This window comes from Pollachius pollachius (genome assembly GCF_949987615.1).
Source record: "Pollachius pollachius genome assembly, chromosome: 20".
NCBI lineage: Eukaryota > Metazoa > Chordata > Actinopteri > Gadiformes > Gadidae > Pollachius > Pollachius pollachius.
The window spans coordinates 8,594,236-8,609,856 of record NC_136953.1 but is presented as its reverse complement, the minus strand read 5'-3'; the positions used below and the strand labels follow the sequence as shown (position 1 = coordinate 8,609,856).

The 15,621-nt window shown below is 45.5% G+C and overlaps 3 protein-coding genes across 7 annotated transcripts in view; 1 reads left to right on the top strand and 2 right to left on the bottom strand.

Annotated features, from left to right (window-relative positions):
* Positions 1-644: 644 nt before the first annotated feature.
* LOC307091305 (protein phosphatase methylesterase 1-like) lies at positions 645-7,312 on the top strand (the record flags this gene model as incomplete). Its single annotated transcript, XM_079758251.1, has 14 exons — positions 645-715; positions 832-1,021; positions 1,528-1,585; positions 2,064-2,112; positions 2,236-2,390; positions 2,486-2,576; positions 2,686-2,751; positions 3,209-3,353; positions 3,632-3,749; positions 4,014-4,058; positions 4,714-4,778; positions 4,990-5,057; positions 5,314-5,344; positions 7,199-7,312. The coding sequence occupies 14 exons, from the start codon at positions 645-647 to the stop codon at positions 7,310-7,312; spliced, it is 1,266 nt and encodes a 421-aa protein (XP_079614377.1).
* rnf150b (ring finger protein 150b) lies at positions 5,821-12,375 on the bottom strand. Its single transcript, XM_079757921.1, has 6 exons — positions 11,583-12,375; positions 10,183-10,433; positions 9,074-9,228; positions 7,907-8,003; positions 7,543-7,795; positions 5,821-7,452 (listed from the first exon to the last, which is right to left on the bottom strand). The coding sequence occupies exons 1-6, from the start codon at positions 12,034-12,036 to the stop codon at positions 7,334-7,336; spliced, it is 1,329 nt and encodes a 442-aa protein (XP_079614047.1). The 5' UTR covers positions 12,037-12,375; the 3' UTR covers positions 5,821-7,333.
* A 323-nt stretch (positions 12,376-12,698) lies between these two features.
* Positions 12,699-15,621, bottom strand: part of LOC307091060 (type II inositol 3,4-bisphosphate 4-phosphatase-like) — a 12,174-nt gene continuing 9,251 nt past the window's right edge. For 3 of the 5 annotated variants that reach the window (XM_079757913.1, XM_079757915.1, XM_079757914.1), the window contains exons 17-18: positions 14,331-14,485; positions 13,303-13,775 (exon numbers count right to left, since the gene is read on the bottom strand). In XM_079757913.1, the coding sequence (XP_079614039.1) occupies positions 13,568-13,775; positions 14,331-14,485 (363 nt within the window). In that variant the 3' untranslated portion in view covers positions 13,303-13,567. Of the gene's footprint in view, positions 13,251-13,302; positions 13,776-14,330; positions 14,486-15,621 lie in introns of those variants that run through there. The other 2 variants (XM_079757916.1, XM_079757917.1) reach the window with 2 other exon arrangements.

The window sequence follows — 15,621 nt, the reverse complement described above, 5'->3', positions numbered from 1 at the left end:
TGCAGAACAAACTGTCACAAACACCTGAACGTTTGTGTGTGTGTGTGTGTATGTGTGTGTGTGTGTGTGTGTGTGTGTGTGTGTGTGTGTGTGTGTGTAGGGGGGGGTGTTAAAGAGAGACAGACAGACTGACAAAGACAGACAGACAGACAGACAAAGAGAGACAGACAAAGAGAGAGACAGACAGACTCTGTCTCTCTCAGTCATGTGTGTCATTGATGTCCCTCAGGGATGACTCATCCCCTTCAGGGGTCTCAGCCAATAGGATCCTAGATGCTGACACCACCAGATGACTATTGTTGAGCAGTGCATGTATACATGTGTGTATGCATGTGCATGTCTGTGTGTGCATTTGTGTTGTGTGTGCTCGCTGTGTGTGTTTGTGTCTGTGTGTGTGTCGAAATGTGTGTGTGTGTGTGTGTGTGGGGGGGGGGGGGGGGGGGGGGGTGTTTGTCAGGGTTACTTATGGTGGTGATTTGTGTGTTATTGTTTTACTTGGCTGGTGGTCGTCTAGAGAGACTGACGCCCAGACCAGCCTTCAACAGAACCAACCCAAACCACAACACACACTATAGACAGACAGACTCTCTGTGGACTGACAGACAGCCACCATTGATATACAGACAGGCACCGCAGCAAGACAGATGGGCACCGTGGAGAGACAACCTGGGGAAGAAGGTGGCGTCTTTGAGTCCACCAAGGAGAACACCGAGAAGTAAGTTAACAAACAAATACTTGGAATACCTGGAAAGTTTTGCGGGCTCAGGTAAGTGATGCAAAGTTTGGGAAAGTGTTGGAAAGTGACGGTTGATTGTGTGTGTGCATGTGTAGTGCCGTGGAGGCTCAGCCGGACTACTCTCCGCTGTCGTGGAGGGGGTACTTTGACCAGATGGAGGATGTGATGGTGGGAGCGGCCGACAGCAGTGACTCCTTCAGGGTGTACAAGGCCGGCACCAGCGGCCCCCTGCTGGTCCTGCTGCATGGAGGGGGGCACTCTGCCCTGTCCTGGGCTGTCTGCACCGTGAGTCATACATATAGATCAAATACTATATATATATACTGTATACCTATATCTATATCTAGAAAAGACACTCTGCACTGTCTTGGGCCTGTCTAGGTCTGCATCGGCCAGACATATAAAAATATATACTGTATATATTTTCTTTTTATCTATATATATCATCATTCTTGCTAATGGAGAAAATTGAGAGAGATGGAGAGACAGAGAGACAAAGAGAGACTTATTCAATGGTAAATTAATTCATGGAGAGAGCGAGAGAGAGAGAGAGAGAGAGAGAGAGAGAGAGAGAGAAAGAGAGAGAGAGAGATTAATTGGGAGACAGAGAAAGATAGAGGAAGAGAGAGAGAGAGAGAGAGCGAGGGAGAGAGAGAGAGAGAGAGAGAGAGAGAGAAAGAGAGAGAGAGATTAATTGGGAGACAGAAAGATAGAGGAAGAGAGAGAGAGAGAGAGAGAGAGAGGGATATTTGATGGTATATTCAATTATGATTATTAATTGTTGGTTCCAGACAGCCATATCCAGCAGGGTGAGCTGCAGGGTGTTGGCCATGGACCTGCGGGGTCACGGTAAGGTCTTATTAGGGGATGACTTATGTCACATGAGCATCCATTACAGACATCTTTAAAACTCAATGGAGTCAATGTATGTATGATAGGACCATCCACAGGTTAAACCTACAGGTATGGATGAGAGGACATTAAAGGTGACATATTATACCACTATGTGTGAGTGTGATTAGACGTTACAAGCCTGTTCTGACATCACAAGTGGGCGTGTCCACCTAGATGTATGACGGATAGATGAGCAACGTTTGCTACAGTCCAGTGGGTTGGCTGGTAGACTGATCTATCAAGCACACATCTAGGTGGACACGCCCACTTGTGATGTCAGAAGAGGCCGATTTTCAAAACGGCTTGTGACGGCTAATCACACTCACACCTGGTGGTATAATATGGGACCTTTAAGAAGCTATAATACTTTACCATGGAGAAAAACTTCATTACAGTCTGCATCTGTCTGCATGTCTCTCTTACTCTACACCAGGTGCCACCCAAGTTCAATGTGATGACTTCTCAACTCAAACTATGTCCAGGTTAGACAACACACACACACACACACACACACACACACACACACACACACACACACACACACACTCTCTCTCTACTCTTTATTATACCGTACTATTATTCCACTGACAACTCTTGTTTTTCAGGGATGTGGCAAATGTTGTGCAAGCTTGCTATGGGGAGACTCCGCCCCCAATGGTGCTGATTGGTCACGGGGTGGGCGGGGCCATCGCGGTCCACGCAGCCAGTAGCATGCTGCTGCCCACCATCGTAGGCCTGGTCGCCATTGACGTCGTGGAGGGTGAGAGACAGAGAAATTGAGAGAGAGCGAGAGAGAGAGAGAGAGAGAGCGAGAGAGAGAGATGGGTGAGTGATCCTATCCTCTTGTCTCTCCAGGTAGTGCAATGGAGGTGCTACACAGCATGCAGAACTTCCTGAGGGGCCGACCAAAGTCCTTCAAGTCCATGGTACATGCCATTGAATGGAGGTCAGAGGTCAACCAACAGCAATGTCCCTCGTCTCTCGAGATAACCACCTCTAACCTAAGAGCTCAACTCTAGACCTAAACTGACCATTTCTGATGGACTTGCTTTCAGCGTGAAGAGCGGTCAGATCCAGAACCTGGAGTCTGCCAGAGTCTCAGTGGTTGGACAGATCAAAAAGTAAGCCTCACCTAGCCATTAAAAAATAAAAGCCCCTCTATGATTCACTTTATCCTTCAGAAATAAAAGCCAGCATGGCCATTATCCACCTAAATAAAAGTATGTGTAAGAGCCAATGTGCAAATAATTGATTTATAATAAATATTTAGTTAAAAATTATTAAAAACTGCAAACAGTAATTTCATGTTAATCCATAATGAGTAAAACTGTTAAAATGCATAATTTAGTGATGTAAAAATGATAAATAAGTAATTTTCTATGTGGTTTCTATGAGGTCTCAATTTACTCCTCCAGTAAATCACAAAATGGTTGTCAGTGAACCAATAGAAGTAAATCTAAAATGGCTCTGACCCCACACTTCAACTACTATTACTTATACTGCTAGCAGAATTAAGTGAAGAGACAGTGCTTTGCGACCTTCTCTGTCGACCTTTTGTTGCTGTCTACTTCCCTCCAGGTGTGAGGTGGACAAAGATGTTCTGCTGGAGCCAGCCAGTCTGGTGGTAGATGTGGTTGTCGAGGGCAACGAGGAATTCCATGAACAGCACCAACTCAACGATAAAGAGAATACCACACCTGAGGGGAGCATCTCAGACAACCAGGTAAGACACACACACACAACACACACACACACACACACACACAAAAGTGAATACACCCCACACACACCTTATATATACACTATGAACATACAAAGATACAATTGCTAATACAAGTGGCATTTATGTGTGTACTCGTACAGAGTGCATATAATGTGTGTGTATGTGTGTGTGTGTGTATGTGTGTTTCTTTCTACATGAAGCAGTATTTTGTAGTATCTGTAGTATTTTTATCTACACTTGTCTACAGAGGGTATATAACTGTATGTGTGTGTCTACAGAGTGTGTATAACTGGCGTATCGATCTCTCCAAGGCTGAGAAGTACTGGGATGGCTGGTTCAGAGGGACCTCCAACCTCTTCCTGAGATGCAACCTGCCCAAACTGCTGTTACTGGCTGGTAGGTCTCTTATAGCCTCCACAATGTGACTGCTATTGGCTGTTAGGTGGGCTTAGGCCTCCCCAAACTGCTGTTACTGGCTGGTAGGTTTCTTACACCCTTGTCCAAACTACTGTCATTGGTTGGAAGGCTGCTACATCCTCCCCCAAATATTGTTACTGGCTGGTAGGTCTCTTACACCCTCCCCCAAGCTATGATTATTCAGATGATCAGAATACTGAAATAAAGTCAGTGTTTTCAATTTGTTCTGCTGTGTGATCGAAGGGGTGGATCGTCTTGACAGAGATTTGACCATCGCACAAATGCAAGGTAACCAGACTGACACAACACACACAGGGGTTACCATGGTAACCAGTTAGACTACTGTAACACACGCATGCGCGCGCACACACACACACACACACACACACACACACAGCGGTAACCCATTGTGCAAGTTAAACTGACGATGCACAATTTCAGTAGCCAGTAAATCTGATGCACCAAACAGTGGTAATCATGGCAACCAGTTATACTGACAACAGCAAACAATCTTCACCATGATGCCCAACTGGAGTGACACAGCACACATTCGGAACCATGGTAATAGTTTGGAGGGACTCAACCCCTTGCATGTGCATGAAATAAACACACACACACAATAACACGTACAGTGTTCTCTCGTGCACTGTAGGGTATGCATCCATTGGTAACAATACCACACATTTGAACGATGTCCTTTGACATCAGAACAACCATCAGATAAGCAGCCACGGGCAGGGTTATAAAAAAAGATGTGTATCATTACGAGAGCACGGGTGCTGACAACACACACACACACACACAGCCTCTTCAGGGTCAGCTGTTGATGTCAACAACCTGAAACTGACAAGGAGAGAGAGAGAGAGAGAGAGAGAGAGAGAGAGAGAGAGAGAGAGAGAGAGAGAGAGAGAGAGAGAGAGAGAGAATAACTGTGTGTCACCAGGTAAATTCATGATGCAGCTGCTGCCCCCTTGTGGCCATGCAGTGCAAGAAGACCACCCCGACAAGGCAAGAGACATGTGACACCCTGTGTGCATCTTTGTAAATACATGCATTTGTTCATTTGCATGTATGTGCATTTGAATTATACTTTATATTTTGTGTATGTATCTGCATGTATTTATATATGTATTTGCTTGTGTATTTCATTAAAAAAGTCATATTTGTGTGTGTGTGTATGTGTGTGTGTGTGTGTGTGTGTGTGTGTGTGTGTGAGTAGGTTGCTGATGCTATAACCAGTTTTCTTTTGAGACATAAGTTTGCAGAGTCCAGAGAAGATAACAAGAGGTCAGGAGCATGCAAAACACACACTCACACACTATCTCCTCTCTGACACTAACAGTTCATGATGCTTGCTAAACTGGATTGAACTCTGATCCGTCTCCCTCTCTAGCTCTCCATTGCCCTTTACACAGTGAAGTCTGAAATGTAAGACATCAAACACACACACACACACACACACACACACACACACACACACAAACACGTGTAAAATGCACAGCATAAAGGTATTGCATGTAATCTCTGTGCATGTGTTCCACAGCCTGTCCTCTAGACCAGAGGGCTGCTCTCAAGTGCTTCTCAACTATACTAAACCTAGAAGACGTTTCCCTAGAGGAAGAGCAAAAGCTTGTGGTTTCATTTTATTCATTTTGTGAAAATCAATGTCACTGAAAATGTGCTGAAATGTTCTACGTTCAAGACAATCTGTGTCCCTGTATTAAGATGTGGCTTTGATTCGCTTTGATTAAACCAGTCTCACCTCTTTGATTAAACCAGTCCAACCTAAGAGTAAACTAGTCTAACCTCTGATTATTTAACCAGTTTAACCTCTCAGAGTATCCAGTCTCACGTCAGAGTAAACCTGTCCAACCTCTCATAATAAACCAATCTGATCTCAAGATTGTTAAACCAGTTTAACCTCCCAAGAGTAATCAAATTTTACATCAGGTTAAATCACTCAGTACCAACCCCAACACGCATCCTCTTCAAACAGCCATAATTTCAACAAAACGTTTGGAACTTCTTTGACATTTTATTGTGTGATTGCGCTGTGGTAGTGTTGACTATGAAGGAACAGTAAACAAGCTAATTACTTCATTCTTCACAAATTGTCGAGGTCAGCAGAGGCCCAAGGTATCAGATTATTAGTTTGGCGAGGAGTTTACCTTACTAAACATATTCCAGCATAGGAACCCTGATTCAACAACACGTCGCACTGAGAAAGAGAAATCTAAATGAAATGTGTGTGAACATCATACATTTAAAAAGGAGTTTAGAATAATTCATAAACACACAACAAAATTAAAAAGTCCCATCCAACAGCCAATTGTATTGGTCAGAGTGTCTTCCCAATACATAAAAGCAAATCGGGCCTGCATGTAGTGTAGTTCTCGCACGAGTCTTGGTGTTTCGTTTCAAAATAAAGGTCATCGTTTCAAAATAAAAGTATGTCATTTAAAACCAGGAAATGTGGACACCTAGCCAGGGAATCTGGACAACCATGTAAATCAGTTTTAAAGTGTCCGTTCAAAATAAAAGTCTCTTATAAAACCCAACAGAATATTGACCACCGTGTAACTCACAGCAGTCCCACTTTGTCCTTTCAAAATATAGGTCCTTCGTTCAAAATAAAAGTATCTTATAAAAATCCGGGCCTATGAATAAGTCTTTAATATTCAACCTTGTGTCCTCCACTTTTCAACAGTGTCCTTGTATTTGTGCAACTAAATTACAAACCAAATAATTACAAAAACAGTGTTCTCCCATGAGTGTATATAGTCTCTCGTCGTCATCTCTCCTCAACTGGTAACCAGTTGACACGATGTTTCAGATTGTTAAGCCATCCTGTGGCTGGGTTACATGAAGATACACACACACACAAGGTCCGAGCTTGGCTCACCAGAAAAGGGTCTCGGGTTCCTCCCCTTCCTCCCTTATTCGGCCTTGGGCAGAGGTGGGCGGGGCATTCTGCGGTTGGGGTGTGGTCAGGGTCAGGAGCAGAGCTACAACAGTAATGTTGTCTTGACGTTTAGGTAGACCTGGTCAAAAACTAGGTCTAAGACCTAGAATTAGGTTTACAACCATGTAACCATATTCAGACCACACACAGACCAGGTAATCACAACTTCACAACATGTTCCATCCCAGCTTAATCCAGACCTATAACCCAGATTCACAACTGGTCACGTCCCATCCTAATCCAGATCAACAACCCAGATTCACACCTGGTTTCGGAGCAGGCAAACGCCATGTATATCCACGAAGGATTCTGGGTGACGTGTTGAATGTATCAAGAGTGAAATCTACTCAGAGCCAGTATAGTCTCTCCGCTCTCAGTTCGGTATAACCGCCAGATTGGAGACGATCATTCTACGAGGTTGTGGCGACAGAACCTCGTGGAACACCGTTCTACCGGGGTTCTAAAGCTCCACAGACCGGTGCACATCTCCTTCAGGGGGTCCGTACCTCCAGACACAGTCACAGTCACAGTGGGCCAGCTTCTGTTGGACTCTGACAGGCTAAAGTCCAAGAGGAGCTGACCTGGCTCTGCACAGCTGCTCTCAGGACTTTTCGACAGAGGGGGAGGGGTCGGGGGAGCCCTCTTCGTCTGACAGGCCCGTTTCCACGGCGATGACAAGGGACGCCACCGAAGCACTGCTGGCCATTGGCTGGAGCTCCCCTGTAATAGAAAGTAGAGAGAGAAGTAATTGAACAGGAGCACACTCTCAGCCTATTCTCGGTAGTGTACAGCGTCCTGTGCGTGTCCCACCTGTGTGTGTGTCCGTGGTGGCAGTGCCCGGGCTGTCTCTCAGGTTGTCCGGCTGGTGGTACTCCTGGGGCAGGCCCAGCCGCCGGACCCCCGGGTCCAGCACCACCGACGACCCCGCCTCGCTCAGCGTTCCCTCGCTGGACGCCCCCGAGACCCCGGCCTGCAGGGCCAGGGCCCCCATGGCCCCCGGCCCTGGGCTCCCCGCCACCAGGTCGTAGTCCAGGGGGAGGTCGTCCAGACAGTCTGCGTTCAGCTGAGAGGGCGAGAGACAGTATAAGTACCGGTACAGGGGACTAGGGTGGAGGACGAGGTTCAGAGCAAGGGTGTCCTAGGAGACGAGGACAGAGGAGAGGAGGGGTCTTACAGCGATGCCCAGGGCTTTAAGGATGTTCATCTTGCACATGGGACAGGTTCGGTGGTCCAACAGCCAGGGGTCCACACAGCTCTTATGGAACACGTGTCTGGAAGACAATAGTATAATAGAACGCAATACATTAATAGTATACACAGACCAGCTTAAAAAGGCAGGCAGTCCTTGATGCAGACATAATGGTATGTATTTAATAGTATATATATATATATATATGTATATATATATACATATATAGCAGTATGTATTTATTAGGGCTGTCAAGCGATTCAAATATTTAATAGCTATTAAACACACATTATTTAATCTGTTCAAAATGCACCGTAAAAGGTCATTTTTCCAGTTTGAAATACTCTCATCAACATGTGAGTGGACAAAATATACTATCTTTATGCATATGTACAGTATGTATATTCATTCCAGAATTAACACGCAAAAAAAGGACTGATCAACCCAGGGACTCACACAGGTCAAGCATTTAACCAATACGCTCAAATAACAACTCATTGAGGCCTGTGAAGCCGCAAGTGTGAAGCCCGCCCTCCAGAGAGATGGAGGCTGGTTATATCCTATAACCCAGATCAATGCAACAGGCTATATGTTTGTGTTTAAGTATAGCCTCTATTGAGAGTGAGAGTCGTTTTAAGAGGAAGTACGCTAAATGCAGGAGAAGCATTCATTTTCTCAGTGACGGAACATAACGAAGGCGCGTCTTGCCCACAATTTCGCCTCGTATCGTTTTTTAATCAAGTGACCGGCTCCTGTAATTGTTAGTCACCCTCCGACAACAAGGTACTGCTCCCCCTCGCCACTCGTCTCTCAATCCAATTAACGTCCAGCGGGCTCTCATGGCCCCCTTCTTACACGGCCAGTCCCTGCATCAATGCAGAACGAATGTCTGTGCACTTAAAACTAATTTGCGTTGACGCTGTTATTATCGCGTTTATCACCCAGCCCTTTCATTTATATATAATAGTATACCTGCAGGGCAGTTGTCGGACACATTTTTACATATTATAATAGTATATATATTATATATAATCATATACCTGAAGGGCAGTACTCGGACCAGCTCGTTCAATTGTTACCTCCAATGCAGACATAATGGCACATATATAATAGTGTACACTATATACTATGTATTCATATCTAATCGTATACCTGCAGGGCAGTACTCGGACCAGCTCGTTGGGCCTGTAGCCCTCGATGCAGACGGCACAGTTATCAAAGTCAGCGTTGGTCTCCTGGTCTCCCTTCCGGATGGTGCGAACCTGAAGCTTACTGATCGCCTTCTTAGCCGCGTCCCCTAGACGACGCTGGGGGGGGGGGGGGGGTATGGTTAGAGATGTACTGTATGCTCATATATACATACTAATGTAGATATATATATACTTTGTAATGTGGAGACAATGTGTATCACATTCATGCATGATAATGTGTACAGATACATTCATATATATGTTATAATAGGGGGAAGCCATATGGCGATTTTAGCTCGTGAACAATAAAAGATCTGGGCGGTCTGGCTTTGCAGAGAGCTCTTCAGCTTCCACGTTCTATCAGTTAAAGCTCCATGGCTCATCCACACATCCAAAGTGGTTTTCTCAGCCAAATCTTAAATCACACATTCTTCAATAATGGTTAATACCTCCTATACAGGTTAGGCTTCCCTGACACCTAATGCTACGCTGTGTGTGGATGGTGAATCTCCATCTAAGCCGCTGATAATTTGGCATCCTCTACTGTATGGAGGATGTATAACCTCGCTCATTCTAATGCTCTTACGACGACGGTACTTAAAAAGTATCACAATGTTGACTTGCTTCGTAACATGCCCCTCCTTCCTAGAAATTTGTGGCCAAAACACTTTTTTTTTTTAAATCTCCTCATTCCACAGCTGTCTGTGGGAGAGGCACTGTAGTTAATATAAAAAACATCTTTGAAATCCAGCAGTTGCCAAAGCACGGTAATTACACGAGAATCCATCTAGTCCGTCAATCACAGCAACATACAAAACATGGAAAAGAATCTCGATAAAGTCGTGGATAAGGACCCTGCCTGAAAAGCATTGAGACATGATATGTTTGCCATATTGCCAACTCCTACGTTATAATGTGTGAATGTATGTACACAATAATGTGGACACACTGTGTACACATCCTATTAGTGATCATCAAATATTTTAGGCCTCCCCGACCTATTATAATATATACCTTATTATAAATGGAGCCCCTGTGTATAGAATATAATGCATACACATATATCTGTACCTGGTTGCGGTCGCGTGCGTTAGCGTAGCGGAACCTCTGGATGTAGTAGAAGACGAGCCAGGCCAGGGAGATGATCATGAGGACGATGAAGGAGATTGAGACGAACACCACCGACGTGCGGCTCACGTACTTCTGGAGGTTCCGGGTGCCGACACTAATCGCCATGGTTACCGTCACGTTGCGCTCCAGCAGAGCCACGACCTCGCGCCCCTTGGGCTCCGGGATCATTATGGCGACCACCTCGCCCGTACCTGGAGAGAGGCCACACACACACACACACACACACGCACACTTCAGTAAGTAGCTTATAAGTGTACAGTATATATATATATTAAGTATGAACATGTATGAAGCCAGTATGAAGTAAACAAGCCAGTCAAAATCAGGGCCACACACACACACACACACACACACACACACACAGTACTGGAGGCATTGGAAAAGTTGTCCTCAGTTTGGGAACATTCCTGAAGTTCCTTCCTGGTGTACTCATGGAACATCTGGGGAGGGGGGCTACAGGAGGAGTAGGACTGATACAGTAGACCCAGTAAAGGAACTCAAACTCTTGTACCTATGGCTCATGCACGATGAGGATACACTATATATTAGGGTATACACATATACGTCTTCCCGGTCACTTGCAGTTTAACGCCACAGTGTGTGAAGCATTTCTTATACAACATCGCTCATAATAGCACACAGGGTCGTAATGGTAACCATTGGGACAATAGGCCCCCCTCCTTCCATGAACTCTCGGCCCGAAACACTGTGGTGTATTTTATCTCATCGTTTTCGAAATGGAGCTCAAACGGGGTTCGCTGACACTTAAATCCAGTTGTGGAGTACCCCCAGATGTGTGTGTTTCCTATCCCCTCATTCCGTTTACAAGGACTCTACAATAATACCATTGTGGAGTCCAAAGTCTACCTGCTCCTTAATGACGTGGATTCTAAATCCACTCAAAGTTACTTAAATAAGAGAGGTCATTAAGGAGCAGGTAGGGTTTATGGGGCGTCTGGCTCTAGGTTGTCTAAAGGTAGGCTGTGGACATTGTGCTCATAACCCAGAACCGTTGGGTTCCATGATCAAAATGAATTAAAATAATGTGTGAAGTACTATTTATTTAACTGTTCAAGTAAATGCTCAATTGTATTTCATAATTGACTTTAATGTCAGGACCCCTGTAACCCTCTCAGAGTATTCAGTATTGAAAGGTAACAGACACATAAACCCTCTAGGTCTAGAACCGCTTACCTCCTTGCCTGCTTGGGGCTAGGTGATGGACCTACGTGTGTTGGGCTAGGTGATGGACCTACGTGTGTTAGGCTAGGTGATGGAACAACGTGGGATGGCCTAGGTGATGGACCTACCTGCCTTGGGCTAAGGGGGGATGGACCTACCTGCGTGGGGCATGGTGATGGTGTCGTTGGAATTGCTCGTTCCCACGTTAAAGATGACAACAGCCGAGGCGTTCTGTCCGGCCGCGTGGCGGATTTTGTCCTTGTAGGTGCAGTTCCCCCGGGCGATGAGGGCTATCCACGCCCCGGCCTGCCCGGGCACCGAGAACCGGGTGTTGGGGTCGCACGCCTGCCTGTCCTGCGGAGCGGACGGCATCGCCACAGCACCCCGGGCGTCCCGTTTCAGAGAGTGCTCCCCGTAGCGTCCGCACTCCGTCTTCTCCGTGCGGAGCTCCGAGGAGGCGGGGTCCACGTAGGTGATGTTGACGAAGGCGGTGTACCACTCCTCCCGCTCGGCCACGGTGAAGTCGAGGCACAGGAGGTGGACGAAGCAGAAGGAAAGTAGCCACGTAGAAAGCGCCAGACTGCGGCACGCCGCCACCAGAGACCCCGCCATCACCGCCCTTATTTAATAAAGGTTCAACCGTCCCTGGACGCGGTCGACGCCACGGCCGTCTCTACTCCACCATGCTACACCGCTAACAGCTGGCTTATGTTTACCGGCCTGTTCCCCGTCCCCTCGCCGTGGAGGGTCACTCCCTCCGGGGCGCTGTTGCGGGAGTTGCTTGCTGCGAACAAAACAAACACACACCCCCGGGGGGGAATTCTCCACGCAACGAAGAACGTGTCGATAAACACGGCGGACTGGTTGTGGGCGAACGGTATGTGTTAGTCAAGGTAGCAGGGTTTGGTTTATTAATTCTCCGGGATAAGTTAGTGTGTGGCGGTTGGGAGCTGTAGGCCTGGCCGTGTTGTTGTGACTGGAAGACGGGGAGCAGAGAGCAGGTTGGGGCGAACGTTCTGGAACAGCGCCCCCTATCGGACGGGAAGTCAACCAACAACAACATGTACACAACTACCGGTATACAGCTATGGTTGAGATTAGTAGTTGCATAGCGTTATCATGAATATTTATAGACATGTATTCATACATTTAGTAGTATTCAAATTTATTTTAAATAGGTATTTATTGTAATATCATTGTAATATTTGTATTTTCATCGGATGTATACTGTATTCCTCTAAACTGATAACAAACACGTACTCAGGCACTTTATTCTGTGAAAATACTTTATTATTAAATCAGATATATTAAATTAAACCACTAACACTTCAAGTGGTACAACTAAAAATTAAGCAATAAATATTAATGATCTGTACAGGATTGTGAACTTAATATTATGTTCCAGCATCAGATTAATGACATCAAATTCATTTATAAATCTGTTTTGTTTGTCTCACTCTTTGACTCTATGTCGGTCAGTAGGTCTGTGTGTCTCTATGTGTATCAGTCTGTTTTTATGTCTTTCTGTCTCTCTCTCTCTCTCTCTCTCTCTCTCTCTCTCTCTCTCTGACTGTGTGTAAGTGTGTCTGTGGGTCTATGTGTCAGTCTTTCAGTCTGTCTGTCTCTATGCATGTCAGTGTGTCTGTGTGTCTCCATGTGTCTATTTGTCCCTCTGTCTGTGTCTCTCAGTGACAGCGTGTCTGGATGAGCTGTATGTCCCCAGAGGAGGTCTGTAAGTCCTAGGGAAGGTGAGAAGTTGAACCCTGCTGAAGGCGTATCTCCTCGTGCCCACGTTCTTCTTGACGTTCTCCATCCTGCAGCCCTCACTGCACACACACACACACGCACACACACACACACACACCCCCCCCCCCCCCCCCCCCCCCCCCACACACACACACACACACACACACACACACACCCACACACGCACACCCACACACACACACACAGACACACACACACACACACACACGTGTGATACACTTTGTGTTACTGGTAGTCCATTGTGCGCTACTGGTCTCTATTGTGTGTAACTAGTCTCCAGTGTGTTAGTGGTCTCCAGTGTGTGTGTTACTGGGTACCCTGTGTGTTACTGGTCTCGTATGTGTTGCTGGCGTGTGGTACTAGTCTCAAGTGTGTGTTACTGGTAGTCGAGTGTGACAAGAAGGCTGATGATAAGCCAGAACACCAGTAGGTGAGAGGTGACCAGCAGAAAGATAACAGGGTAGAGGTGGCACCCAGGGGCCTTGGGGCCCTGGACAGGGGCCCCAACCCATGGTCCTACTCTGGGCACAGAGCAGCATGGACGGGCATAACAAGCCACCATCTGACCCCAGGAGAGATGGGATCTGGGGAGAGACGTGGTGCGTGGAGGAGAGGAAAGGAGGAAGAGTAGAACAGAGGGAATACAGATGGTCGATGGGCGAGGATTTGATGAGAAGAAAAGAGACAATTTTAAATAGATACAATAAAGACCCTGCACATTAAGTGAGTTTATAAACACTTATCAACCCACAAAAAGGTAAATAAAGGCGTAAAATGAATAGATGAGGGGAACAGGAAAAAAGTATAGATTGGAGGGTACAATAAAGAATAGATAAAAAAAAGCATAGAATAATGGAGGAGAGATTAAAGAGTAGAGAGAGTAGAAGATTATAGACAATGAATCACTAATAATGAATACACACACACAGGGGCGTAGGAATGAGTTTAACATTGGGGGGGACACATATCGGAAACCTGACAGATCCGGTATAATTTTTAGGTGGGACAAATGCGCCTGTCTCCGATATTGGAGGGGACACGTCCCCTCCGTCCCCCCCGGTTCCTACGCCCTTGCACACACACACACACACACACACACACACACACACACACACACACACACACACTCACACACATACCTCCTCATGGTGTCCAGGGCGGTGTTGAAGTGTGTGTGTCGGAGGGTGTGTTCGTCTCGTAGGAGAACACACTGTTCCAGTGTGACTGACATCGCCGTCCGGTCTTTGGCACTCTTACAGCTGGTCACACGCACACCATTGACCCTACGACATACCTACCACACACACACAAACACATGATGATACATCATCACACACATGATAGGGAAACACTAGGGAGGAGAGAAGAGGAAAGGAAACAATTATAGGAGAGGAGGAGGAAAAAAAATTTATAGGAGAAAGGATAGGAGGATGGTTGAGAAGAGAGAAGATTTATTAATCGTAATGTTTGTGCAAAATATCTACAAAGGATATAGATCTTGTCCATATCATCACTAATCCATCATAAAGCCCCTCCACCTTTTGTTTCCTTTGTATTACAGTTTTTCTCAGTTGCTTTGGTACATTTCTCAGATCAGAATTGAAATTCTCAAAACTACCTGTTCAATCTTGACATCATTGTGTCACTTATGCACATCAAAAAATAAGTTTCTCATTACTTTGAACAAGTTGCCAATGGTTTGGTACATTCATGCAAAAATTATGTACAATTCTCTGCTCTTTCCTACATTATCAATGCTTGTGTCTTGTTGATCAATGTATTGTAATGGGTCTCTATTAAATAGTCTTACCCCCACAACATTTAGGCATTAGTTCATTGCATAAGTCTTTACATGCAAAATGGTTGAACAAGTTGTCATAATATGTCAAGCATATTTCTATACATTTCCATTAGACTTTTTTTCTAAATCTGTCCTGAATTGGTAAATTGCTACCAGGTGAATCTTGACCTTCTCTTATAGCTGGAGCACAACACAATGTTAGATTGTCTGACAATGAAAGGACAAGGAATGGGAGGGGTGTACAGCCAGAGAGAAGAAGAAGAGGAAGAGGAGTGAGGCTGCGTGAGAATGAGAATTTGTGGCCCAACAGACAGGAATGTCAGGGGGTGTAGGAAGACTGCACTGTAATTCCTACAGCAATGCATGTACAGTTGCATTGGAGATTGTCCTATGTTCACATTTCTAGCAATGACATTGTCTGTCAACAAATTATAGCACAAACAGTCAAAGTGTAAATGTGAATCTTGTCCAGTCTCTTGCAATCAATCTCCAAAATACACTAAGTTGTAACTTTCAATTTACAATAATTGTCTTCCAAACATTGGCCATAGTTCACATCAGAACATCCCTCCAGAGTACACTGTAATATTGACAACATGACTAAGCAATTTGACTGTCTTATCCGTACA

What these genes read in the sequence shown, in the direction of transcription:
- rnf150b (XM_079757921.1), bottom strand. Translation starts at nt 12,036, where the DNA reads ATGGCGGGGTCTCTGGTGGCGGCGTGCCGCAGTCTGGCGCTTTCTACG. An exon ending in CATCACCATGCCCCACGCAG is followed by an intron (nt 10,434 to 11,582) that starts GTAGGTCCATCC and finishes GCCTCTCTCCAG; the next exon opens with GTACGGGCGAGGTGGTCGCC. An exon ending in ACGCACGCGACCGCAACCAG is followed by an intron (nt 9,229 to 10,182) that starts GTACAGATATAT and finishes CCCCCCCCCCAG; the next exon opens with CGTCGTCTAGGGGACGCGGC.